Below are 12,893 nucleotides of genomic sequence, written 5' to 3'. Positions count from 1 at the left end.
TCAGGGTCTAATACTCCACCTTCCAGATGTATTATCCCTGAGCATTTTTCTGGACAAAGAGAACAAGTGTCACGGAAATTACATTTGGCCCCACAATAGAGGCATACGCTCAGAGTTCTGCGCCTAGCATGTTCTTCGGGAGATAACTTGGTCCAGTCCAGCTGCATAGGTTCCTCAGCAGGCAGGGGGTGCTCCTCGGATCGAAGAGAAGGGACTGGGGGCTCAGGCTGCCTAAAGTGGTGTCTTTTTTCCAGGGCCCTCTCCTGAAAGCGAATATCAATCTGGTTACACAAGGTGATGATACTGTCCAGATCTTCATGCTAATTCATCCTTCACTCTATCAGAGAGGCCATGTAAAAAGGTTGCAACTAGGGCCTCATTATTCCAGCTTAATTCAGCTGTGAGGATACGGAACTGAAGAGCATACTGTCCCACAGAAGCGGACTCTTGACGGAGACGTAAAAAAAAAGGGCTCTAGCCGCTGAGGAGACACGATTCGGTCCCTCAAAGATATTCCAAAAAAGTTTCAAGAAATCAGACAGGCTAGAAACCACTGGATCATTCAGTTCTCACAGAGGGACAGCCCAAGCTAGCGCTTCGCCAGACAGGAGGGATATAATATATGCTACTTTTGCCCGATCAGACAGGAAGTTTTGAGGCTGAAGTCCAAAATGAATTATGCACTGGCTAAGGAACCCACTGCAAGCCTTGGAGTCCCCAGAGAAACGGGCCGGAGCTGGTAGTTGTAATGAATGTGTGGCTGTGACTGATGCGATAGGTGCAGCAGCAAATATCGGTTGAGGTTGCTGAACCGGGGGTCCTAATGAGGCCTGAACCTGTTCCAAATGGGATGCCAAATCCTGAAGGAATTGCATTACCTGGGTCTGATGCGATTCTTGGGTCTCAAGTCTGCGAACGAAGCCCTGCAACAGATCATCTGCGGGTAGCGACACATCAGCTGGGTCCATGGCTGATCAAACTGTCAGGTCACCTGGACCAGGTGACAGATGCAATCCGTAGGAGTTGGAAGTGCACCGCTAGGTAGTGGACCTTAGGACGGACTGCTGTGGATTGTACCCAGGGAGATTCAGGATACAGGTCTACTGTATCACCAACACAGATCCCAGTAGGAGCTAAAGCATAGATTCCACAGGGGCGCGGAGTATAAGAGCCAGCTGGTGTACGCCAGAGCCTCCAGTAGTGAGGATGGACTTCGCTGCAGTCTGTCTCCAGGTCATGGCCCCTAGGGTCTCACAGCTCACGCTCACAGTAGACTACAGGAGAAGGAAGCAGCAGGCTGGAACAGCAAGGATAGTAAGAGGATAATACAAAAATATAAAAAGCTGCGCCAACCCTCTAACCAAAAAAAGAAGAAATAAAATTATATATAAATATTAATATATAAATAATTAATGCAATCAAAACACCTCAAGTGCATATAGATCAGAAAATGCATAAAAAATGACAATGCAAAAAAAATCTGTTCATAGAAAGTTCATAAATGTGTCCATATGATCAGCAATTGTTTTCTTAAATGGAGACACCACAGTGATTCAACACACTCAGAATGCGCACAAGTGCCCGTCACCGTATAGTGAGTGCGCTTACCAGAGGGTATATAGGTTGGAGCGTTATAATTAGATGGTAGATCACACCAAAATAATCCTCCTTATGATGGGTCCGCTCTCCGCATCACAACCGCACTCCCAAGAGAATGTTCTATTCCATGGTCCCAAAAATAGTACTCAGTGGCCCCCAGGGAAAAGAAGGAACTAACATAGCGTTGAGACAATTTATTATAGATAAAAAGTAGCGCACTTACATGTAAGTCGAATGTATACAGCATGTGTAAAAAAACATAAAAAGTCGGCCGGCAAACAGGAGCCCGTCCTCCTCTCCTACAACGTGGTGGCGTCACTGCGTGCCTTCCCAGACGCGTTTCATCATACCTGACGTTGTCAATGGGGAACGGGCAGCGCAGTGATGCTCCACCTAATATAGCTAATAATACACCCAAGCCTCGTTCTGAGATGCAAGACTTAGTCTCGAGACGCCATTTTGACTGATGGCAAATAGCCCTAAAACGTGTGTGATCTGTCTCATACTGACATATGCAGCGAACCCGCATATGATATGAACCAATATGGCGCATGGGCAATAACTTTATCCCACAAAACATTCCAAATGGTGAAATCAAGGATAAGGGTAAAAAATAAATAAAATAAAAACCAAAATGATATATGTGTGTATTAATACCCTAATAGTATGGGATGGGCAGTGTATCCTCCATACGTTGCCTCGCATAACACGCAGAAAACAAAAAGATTCAACGCGAGTGCGGTATAAATAGCATCTAATCCTAAAAATAATTAATGTAAAAAAAAATTATTTAAAAAATGTTTTATCCATATTTAATGTCCCAGAAATATAATGTGTGCATTAAGGATGATTCTAAATGTATACCTAAAAAGTTTTTTATAAGATTGTGTACTTAACCTGAAACTATTTTTGGTTTGGGAGTCAGTACTACAGACAGACTATGGGCGTGGCCATGGGGGCTAAATATGCCCCCAGTTTGGCCAACCTTTTTATGGCCAAGTGGGAGGAGGATGTCATCTATGCCCACAATATACCTCAGATTGTTTTGTGGGCTAGGTATATGGATGACATCCTCCTCCTATGGGATGGCCAAGAGGGTGATTTAAGGAACTTTCTAGAGTCTTTGAATAAAAATGAAAGGGGCATACATCTTAGCTACGAGATAAGCCAGGTGAGAATTAATTTTCTGGATTTGACCATCTCAGTGATGGAGGACCATTTTGTCACCTCAACGTTCTTTAAAGACACAGATAGGAACTCTTTCATCCCTATCGATAGTTGCCATCACACTCCCTGGCTTAGAGCAGTCCCCAAGAGTCAATACATCAGACTGAGGCGTAACTGCTCAAAGGCTGATGAGTTCTTGGCACAGGCTGAGGTTCTCACTTTGAGATTTTTAGAAAAGGGGTATCAACAAGATTTTCTAACTAAGACCCTTAATGAGGTGACTAATATCGATCGTCGTGATCTGTTGATTGAGAGGGGCCCACGTGTAAACGACATGCAGAGAAAAGTCCCCTTCATAACTACCTATTCACTTCAACAGAAGAGTGTAAAAAGACTGATAAATAAACACTGGCACATCGTTGGTAGCGATGCCACATTGAAAAATGTGGTGAGTGAGAAACCTCAAGTAGTGTTTAGAGGTGCACCATCAGTACGAAACCGTCTAGCACCGAATATCATTGATCCTCCGGCCAGAGGTAGTGTTTTTTTTTATCAACTTACTGGGTTTTATAAATGCAGAAAGTGTAGGGTCTGTTCTTTGAATTCTTGTCTTCAGAGACGGACTACCACCTTTCAGGGTACGGCCACAGGATTGGACTAATAGGATTAAGCCATGTATTACATGTGCCACCACTGGAGTGGTCTACATGTTGCAGTGCCCTTGCGGGCTGCAATATGTGGGACGCACAAAGCACCCTTTACAAGTGAGACTTAATGAACACATAACTAATATTATTACTGGTTTCCCTAACCACTCAGTGTCTAAGCACTACTTGAGGTTCCACAATAAAGACCCCTCTAAGACTCTTTTCTTAGGAATTGATAAATATAAACCTCACTGGCGGGGTAGTTCTTTAGTGAGAGAAATTTCAAAACTCGAGATGTCCTGGATCCATCGCCTAAAAACTTATGCCCCGTTTGGGCTCAATATTGATACCGATGTCAATGCTTTTATTGATAATTCTTAATTTTTCAAATCCCTGTACATTACCTAATATATGCAAGTCTCAATATTACCTGTTGAGGTTGAGGTCTGTGGGATAGATTTGTTTTATATGTACATTAATTTTCTTTGGCCTTGCTGGTTTTGAGATGCTGGACTGGTCTATAGAATATATACATATTTTCTAGTTATATATATATATATATATATATATATATATATATATATATATATATATAGCTTTTATTCTAATTTGGCATAGATAAGGATATTAATTTCATGCGACCATTAGATTGGGCTATTTGTTAGATTTATATGCATAGAATATTTTTCACTCCCCATATTTCCTTCTACATACTAGTGAAGGGTTATTATTAAAGTTTCAGGTTAAGTACACAATATTATAAAAAAACTTTTTAGGTATACATTTAGAATCATCCTTAATGCACACGTTATATTTATGGGACATTAAATATGGATAAAAAAATTTTTAAATAAATTTTTTTTACATTAATTATTTTTAGGATTAGATGCTATTTATACCGCACTCGCGTTGAATCTTTTTGTTTTCTGCGTGTTATGCGAGGCAACGTATGGAGGGTACACTGCCCATCCCATACTATTAGGGTATTAATACACACATATATCATTTTGGTTTTTATTTTATTTATTTTTTACCCTTATCCTTGATTTCACCATTTGGAACGTTTTGTGGGATAGTTATTGCCCATGCGCCATATTGGTTCATATCATATGCGGGTTCGCTGCATATGTCAGTATGAGACAGATCGCACACGTTTTAGGGCTATTTGCCATCAGTCAAAATGGCATCTCGAGACTAAGTCTTGCATCTCAGAACGAGGCTTGGGTGTATTATTAGCTATATTAGGTGGAGCGTCACTGCGCTGCCCGTTCCCCATTGACAACGTTAGGTATGACGAAACGCGTCTGGGAAGGCACGCAGTGACACCACCACGTTGTAGGAGAGGAGGACGGGCTCCTGTTTGCCGGCCGGCTTTTTATGTTTTTTACACATGCTGTATACATTCGACTTATATGTAAGTGCGCTACTTTTTATCTATAATAAATTGTCTCAACGCTATGTTAGTTCCTTCTTTTCCCTGGGGGTCACTGAGTACTATTTTTGGGACCATGGAATAGAACATTCTCTTGGGAGTGCGGTTGTGATGCGGAGAGCGGACCCATCATAAGGAGGATTATTTTGGTGTGATCTACCATCTAATTATAACGCTCCAACCTATATACCCTCTGGTAAGCGCACTCACTATACGGTGACGGGCACTTGTGCGCATTCTGAGTGTGTTGAATCACTGTGGTGTCTCCATTTAAGAAAAAAATTGCTGATCATATGGACACATTTATGAACTTTCTATGAACGGATTTTTTTTGCATTGTCATTTTTTATGCATTTTCTGATCTATATGCATTTGAGGTGTTTTGATTGCATTAATTATTTATATATTAATATTTAATTTTATTTCTTCTTTTTTTGGTTAGAGGGTTGGCGCAGCTTTTTATATTTTTGTATTATTGTTGGGTGTTCATATCACATTTATTGGCTGCTGCCTATACTACACACTGTTAGTTTGTTTTTCACTATTTTTGCCTAAGCGCGGTTTACACTTTTTCCATTAGTAAGAGGATAAGGCAGAGGTCAGGGCAACTAGCAGACAGGAAGAACCGAGTACATGCCAAAAGGTCAAGGTCACAAGCAGACAGGAATCATTGAGAACACACCAAGGTCTGCAACAGAGACAAACGTAGAGCACACGGCAAGCAGGAAAGAGGAAGCCAAACACACAATGGTTTATCAGCACCGCTGGCTTGCAGTGCACAGGTTAATATAGGGTTCCCTGATAGGGCCTGGGGTGGAGCCATGCTTAGAGGAGAGGTTATAAAAACCACCAGGTGGAAGTGGCTGGCCTCTTAGTCTGAACACATGAGGAGAGGTAAGCAAACACAGGAAGATTACTGCATAACCATGACAGTGGGACAGTTGGGAGGCAAGATAATAGTCCTGAAAATCTAGAAGAGCAGCTCCTTCCAGTGTCACTGGGTTCTTCAGAATTCTCCAAGATATTTTTTGTCTGCTGTGACCCTATATAAATGAATTGAGAATTGATTCAATTGTTTTGAAAAATGTTTGTGGTATATACAGGGGGCATGCCACATTAAATAGAGTATCTTTGGGAGGAGTATCATTTTGACTAAACTGACGTGTCCCATAAAACCAAGGGGTAGTCTGGCCCACGTTTGTGTCTTGGTCTTGATTAGGTTATACAGGGATTCAATATTCAGGAGTGTGTAGTCTGTGAGCGATCTGGTAACTTGTACTCCAAGGTACTTAATCAAGGAGACCCTGGGGAGAGTCAGAGGAGGGGACGTGAGTGAGGGGGAAATGGTCAATCGGAAGGATCTGAGATTTGGACCAGTTAATACTCAGACCTGAGTGGCTACCAATATGTTCTATGGAGTGGAGGGCTGCAACAAGGCAGGGACCTGAGTCGGCTAAGTATAGGAGCGTGTCGTCAGCATACATCTCAATCTTTTCTTCCAGATTCCCTATCTTAAAGCCTTGTATGCTGGTGTCTGCACGAATCATGATGGCCAACGGCTCCACAGCCAGTACATACAGCATGGGGGAAAGGGGGCAGCCTTGTTGGGTCCCTCTCTCTAGCGGGAATTGGTCGGAGAGACAGCCGTTTACAAACACCTTGGCCCTCAGGGATTGATATAGGAGTAGAATCCAGTGAATAAGCTGGGGCGAAATCCCAATTGGCACTCCCACAGGTAGTTCCACTCCACAGAATCGAAGGCCTTGGTGGCATCTAGAGCCACTACGACCCTCGAGCCGACTTCATCATGGGACCACTGAATGTTCATGAATAGGCAGTGAATATTCATAGCAGTGTTTTTCCCTGGCATGAAGCCTGCCTGGTCAGGGTGAATCAGTGACAGAATGACTTGGTTAAGACGGGAGGCTAGAATCTTAGCCAGTATTTTAATATCGCCCTGTAGCAGGGAAATAGGTCTATACGATTCTGGGCATTTAGGGTCCTTACCGGGCTTGGGGATTACTACAATTTGGGCTTCTCTCATAGAGGGGGGTAGGATTCCTGAATCAAATATGGATTTGTACAGGTCATGAAGTTTAGGAGTTAAAGTTTCAGAGTAGGTGGCGTAGAATTCAAGTGGTAGGCTGTCCGATCCTGGGGCCTTAGATGTGGCCAGACAGGAGATAGCCTCGGAAATACCCTCCTTCGTAATGGGAGTCTCCAAGAGTTCAAGTTGGGCGTTGGTCAATTTAGGAAATGTAATTCTTGCTAAGCAGTCCCTGGTATCTTGGGAAGTGTGTGACCTGGCAAGTGTAGAGTGCACGGTAGAAGCTCACAAATGCCTCCACCAAGTTTGTTGCAGATTAATGATGTCGTTCCCCTGGGGGTCAATCAATGACAACACCACTGGGGAAGGCGAGTCTAAATGGGCGAGATTCGCAAGCAGTTTGCCCGATCTTTCCCCATATTTAAATACCCTTTGCCTTCAGAAAAAGATACGTTGCTTGGCTTTCTCAATATGCAATTGGGAAACCTGTCTCGTCTGAATCTTAAGATTGTTGACAGTGATGGGCAAGGGGTCTCGTGGAATGCCTCTTCCAGCACCTGTAGGTGTTCTGTAGCCTGTTGAACAATGAGTTTCGCTGATCGCTTAAGTCTGTTGATACGTATGGAGAGCAGGAAGCGGGTGTGGAGCGTAAACATCTCCCACACCATGTCGTACGTGGCTGAGTCCTTGTTGGCTGTAAAATAGTATTGTAATTCCGTAGGGATGTCTTCCTGGTCCTGCACAGCAGTCAGCCAAAATGGGTTTAGCCGCCAAGGAGGAGCAGGGGAGGTCTTCAGGAGCTGGATTGTAATCCAATAGGGAGTTTGATCCGAGAGTATTCTTGGTGCAAAGCCCACATCTCCCAGTTTAGGGTCTTTGAAATTAGACTGAAATCGTGACATCATGTTATGACTGGCTGATAGGCATGAGAAGACTTTAGTGTGCGGGTCTTAGTGGCACCGAGTGTCAACAAGAGTAAAGTCAGTCAGTATGCCGTGTAATCTTGTGTGGGTGGGCGGCTTACAGTGGGGGTCCAAGTGAGGTCATTTGGTCCAGAGCCAGGATGAGGGTCATATTAAAGTCCCCCATCGACACTGCCAGGACAGAGGTACATTGTGTCATAAAGGCGAGGCCCTCCTTAATTACAACTGAGTTATATGGGGGGAGGGGGGATATAGCAGGCTAGTATCAGAATAGGGAACCCATTAATAGTGGCGTGTATGAAAACATGAGTATAAAGTGAAGTCCCTCGTGCTATCAAAGTGATTATTGGATTTGATTTTTAAACAGGACCATTGGACACTGTTATACATATTTATTTAGTCACTTTATTATATTGTTTACTAGTATCATTTGCACAGTGATTATATATACAAGCATTATTTACACAATGATTATATTTTACCTCATGATTGTAATTTAGTTTAATATAAATTATGTACACATATCTGCCCTGCAGGTCCGCCTGGAAAAAGTAGAATGGAACCCTTTTAACGATCAGGACCGATACTCCTCTGGAGTATGAGCTGTGGGCGGTGTGATAGGCCCAACCTATCCAAGGTTTTTTAAGAGAGGATTGTAAGTGGTCAGTGTGATGATGTCAGCCCACTGGGACTTAAGGAATGTCAGGGCGGCTGTGCATTTAATCTTATTGCGCAAGCCCCTAACATTCCACATGAGGAACTTTAGAGAATTCATGGTGGGTATAGGGTGTATATAGTAAATTGCAGCTGGACCAGGACTGGCAGAGCAGACTTGGCCACATTATATAGCATAGAATACAGTGGTAACCAATAATGTTAGTGCATGTATGAGAATAACATTGTACCATGAGCATAAGTAAACAGTTGCAAACATGATGGTGTAAGACAAATAATAACCACAACATTTCCCCTCCCTCCCAGTCCAGCGCCACCCCAACTCGGCATGGATGTGGTACCCCAGAACCAGGTATCAAAGGGGGGCATCCAACGTTTAGGACCCATTGGAGGCAAGGAACTTAATTTCTGAGGAACATAGATACCTGTGATAAAAAGAAAAACAAAGCGGAAGTAAAAACAGTCAGGCAAACAGGGGATAAAAGAATTCACAAAGATCCTAGGGGGGCGACTGAGAAGTGCATGGGGTGTAGGACCCATAAAGGTGCAGCACCATTACAGCTGTGTAGGGGAGGCTCCTCCTGCCTTCAGAGTGGTAGATAAAGTAAGGAGAAAAGTCTCAGCAACGTTTCATCTACCGTCCTCTAGAGGCATCTCTCAGTTGTGAGGGAAACGGGGAATATGAGTCAGTAAGATCACCCAGAGGCAGCAGGCATACTGTGAGGTCCAGTGTAGAGCAGAAAAGGATTTTCAGGTCTGCTCTTCTGGAAATGTGCATGCAATGTACCCACTGAGAGGCTTAGCTTCAGAATAGCAGCGGGGAGCGCTGCGGGCACAGGGGGGAGCAGGGGGAAGAAAATGAGAGTACTCACAGCTTGTAGGCATGGTGGTATGCTCAGTCTTGCAATCCCTCTGATCGATCCAATTGGATGCTATCTCGGTGTCCTCAAAGAAGTGGGTTTGATCCTTGCACTTAACACGAAGCTTCACAGGGTACAGCATGGCGTATTTGAGGTGTAGCACGTGGAGGCGACGATTAACATCCTGGAACCTGGACCGCTGACACTGCACCTCATTGGAGAAGTCTGGGAATACGGCCACATGAGTGTTGGTGTGGGGGATATTTCCCTTCTCTCTGGTCAGGTGGAGGATCTTATCGCGGTCCCTGAAGTTAAGGAATTTCACTATCAGGGTATGTGGTGGAGCTCCTTGGGGAGGGGGAGGGGCAGGGATTCGATGAGCTCTCTCGACGCGAACATTACAGAGAATGCATCTCTATTGATGGTGAATGTCAGAATATTTTCAAGGAAGCTGGCCTGTAGGGATGAGCCAAACACCAGAACTTTCGAATGGACCGAAAATTTGTGAGAACTTTAGAACCCCATTGAAGTCTATGGGACTCGAACGTTTGAAATAAAAAGTGCTAATTTTAATGGCTAATATGCAGGATATTGTCCTAAAAAGGGTTTGGGGACCTGGCTCCTGCCCCAGGGAACATAGGTCAATGCCAAAAAATGTTTTAAAAACTGCAGTTTTTTTGGGAGCACTGATTTTAATGATTATTAAAGTGAAAAAAAGTGAAATATTCCTTTAAATATCGTGCCTGGGGGGTGTCTATAGTATGCCTGTGAAGTGCCACATGTTTCCCGTGTTTAGAACAGTCCCTGTACAAATTAACATTTAATGGAAAAAAGTCATTTGAAACTGCTTGCGGTTTTAATCTAATATCTGGTTCCGGGTATTAAAGCGGGAGTCCACCGGGACTCCGCGTTTTTTTTTTTTTTTTTTTTTAAAAGCCAGCAGCTACAAATACTGCAGCTGCTGACTTTTAAAATAGTGACACTTACCTGTCCAGCGCGCCCGCGATGTCGGCACCCGAAGCCGATCTCTAGGTCGCCTGTCGGGTCCTGCCGCCGCCATCTTGGGTATGGGAATCAGGAAATGGAGTCTTTCGGCTTAATTTCCCGGTTCCCTACTGCGCATGCGCGAATCGCGCTGCGCAATAAGGACGCTCCCCGCTGCCTCTGGGATCTGTGTGTTTCCCAGCAGGCAGCGGGGCACTTGCGGGAAGGGGCGGGCACTTGCGGAAAGGGGCGTAAGTTACGCCCCTTTCCGCAGAGAGCTATCCCGGAAGTGGGTGCAGTTACCTGGATTATCCAGGTAACTGCACCCCCCTCCCCCCTGAAAGGTGCCGATTGTGGCACCGGAGGGGGGGGAGGGTTCCGATGAACGGAAGGTTCACTTTAGGGTGGACCTCCGCTTTAAGGGGAAGTCGGTGCCCATATTAAAAAAAGGAAAGGCTTGAAGCCCCCAGGCCCTATATACTCAGAACAGCAGTATACAGGCAGTGCAAACAAGACAGGGACTGTGTAGGTTTGTTGTGTTAAGTAGAATCTGTTTGTAATTTTGAACTGGTACATTTTTAAAGTGTAGCTCCAGTCAAAAAATCTATCTTTAAGATTTTTGGAAAACATAGGGAACGGTTATCACCCCTGTATAATTTTTTTTTGCCATCCGTCTTTTTTCATCTCACTTCCCGTTGTCTCCTTCTGTTTGCAAGTAGGCGACATTTGTAAGTTGGATGTTTGAAATGCCCTATATGCTCTGCAGAAATGGGGGCCAAATGTGTTGGTGTTGCCATAACACTGTAAGCCCTCAAAGTGACTCTTGGTGGGTGCTGGAGCGCCCTGCTGTGAACGATTATATCAAGAATTGTAATTACATGCCATTGTTGAACAGTGGTAGAAAATGTGGGCCTTTGGTGTTTGTGGTGGTCGTGCTGGTGCCACAACACTATAAGTCCTCACAGTTACTCTTGGTGGGCGCAGGAACGGGCCCTGCTGTGAAATATTATATCAAGAATAGTAATTACATGCCTCTGTTAAACAGGGGCTGAAAAATTGGGCCTTAGGCACTGGGGCTGGTGCCATGACACTGCAACCTCTCCCATATACTCTAGTTGGAGTACAGGAATGAGCCTTGCTGCAAAGCAGGGCATCAACATTTTTATTACATGCCCCTGTTAAACATGGGCTGAAAAATTGGGCCTTAGGCACTGGTGCCACGACACTGCAACCTCTCCTAGATACTCTAGTTGGAGTGCAGGAATGATCCCTGCTGCAAAGTATTGCATCAAAAATTGTAATTACACGCCCCTGTTAAACAGGGGCTGAATGTCAGGGCTGGCTTAGCCCTTCATCCTTTGGGCTGGCCGCTCAGCTGTCGGCAAATTGTCAGCTCTCTTCTCTTTCCACAGTTACCAGCTGTTCCCAATGATGCTCATCTGACCTGCCTATTTAAAGCCTTCCAGCTCACTCTTTCCTTTGCCTTCGCGTTGGTCACATCACAAGGAACCATCTCCTGCTGTTTGTTTCAAGACTGGCTTCTTATCCTGTTTGCAGTTGCTCTCCTTGCATCCCTGACGTCTGGACTGGCTGATTACCCAATCTGGTTTATGAACTTTGTACTGGCTGACTACCCGATCTGGCTACTGGACTCTGGCTATGCTTGACTACACTTTTTTTCTATTTACCTTTTTATTTTTATTAATAAACAAATGTGATTTGATTGTACTTATGTCTCTGTCTGTTTCATGGTTCCTGACAGTACGCGAAGGTCATGAATTAGAAGATACAGTAAATCCACTTGTTGGTAATATTTTTTCCAGATTGAATGAGCAAGATTACCGCATGGATCAGTTTGCCTTGGTGTTACAAATGCTCCTGAATTGCACGGCTCACCTGGAATCCCCCACGGTGGCTGCTCCGGTACTACCTGAGTCGCAGACCGTCCCTGCTGCTGCACCAGTCTCTGCGCAGGCACCCGCCTCGAGTATTACCTCTATAAGAGGTATGTCTGATTCTGCTCCGCTTCCCCAGCAATTTGGGGGCGATCCAGTTCAATGCAGAGGGTTTCTCAATCAGGTTGAGATATACTTCGAAATGCTGCCCCAGGCGTTTCCCACGGACAGAAGCAAAGTAGGTTCTGTGATATCTTTGCTTTCTGAGAGAGCCTTGGCCTGGGCTAACCCTCTATGGGAGATGCAAAAACCTGTTGTCTTGAGTTACCCTCAGTTTGTGGCCTCCTTTAAAAGGGTTTTTGACGTTCCCGCACGCTCGGCTTCTGCTGCCAAGTGCCTCATGTCCATCAAACAGAGTATGAGAACTGTTGCCGACTACGCCATTGAATTCCGTACTCTGGCAGCAGAGGTTGCTTGAAACAATGAAGCCCTCGTGGCTGCTTTTTCTCATGGTCTCTCAGATTCCATCAAGGATGAGATAGTAGCCCGAGATATACCCACTGAGTTGGAGAGCTTGATCTCGTTTGCCATCCTCATTGACTTCAGACTCGGAGAAAGACTTTCTCTTAAGAAGCGCTTGCGTAAGCCTCCTCTATGTTTGCCT

At 44.5% G+C, this 12,893-nt stretch overlaps 1 protein-coding gene across 7 annotated transcripts in view; it reads left to right on the top strand.

The window, feature by feature from the left end:
* Nucleotides 1–12,893, top strand: part of IPPK (inositol-pentakisphosphate 2-kinase) — a 1,165,378-nt gene that overhangs the window by 1,141,656 nt on the left and 10,829 nt on the right. Inside the window, exon 13 of one of the 7 annotated variants that reach the window (XM_077452471.1) lies at nt 11,747–11,971. The exons of the other annotated variants lie outside the window; for them this stretch is intronic. Coding sequence (XP_077308597.1) covers nt 11,747–11,777 — 31 coding nt within the window. The 3' untranslated portion in view covers nt 11,778–11,971. Of the gene's footprint in view, nt 1–11,746; nt 11,972–12,893 lie in introns of those variants that run through there. 7 annotated transcript variants of the gene reach the window in all.

Source organism: Lithobates pipiens, unplaced genomic scaffold (genome assembly GCF_037356315.1).
Source record: "Lithobates pipiens isolate NorthernLeopardFrog02 unplaced genomic scaffold, aLitPip1_a1.2 Scaffold_23, whole genome shotgun sequence".
Classification (NCBI taxonomy): Eukaryota; Metazoa; Chordata; class Amphibia; order Anura; family Ranidae; genus Lithobates; species Lithobates pipiens.
Note: the sequence above shows the minus strand (reverse complement) of the source record. Positions and strands in the feature narration are given on the sequence as shown.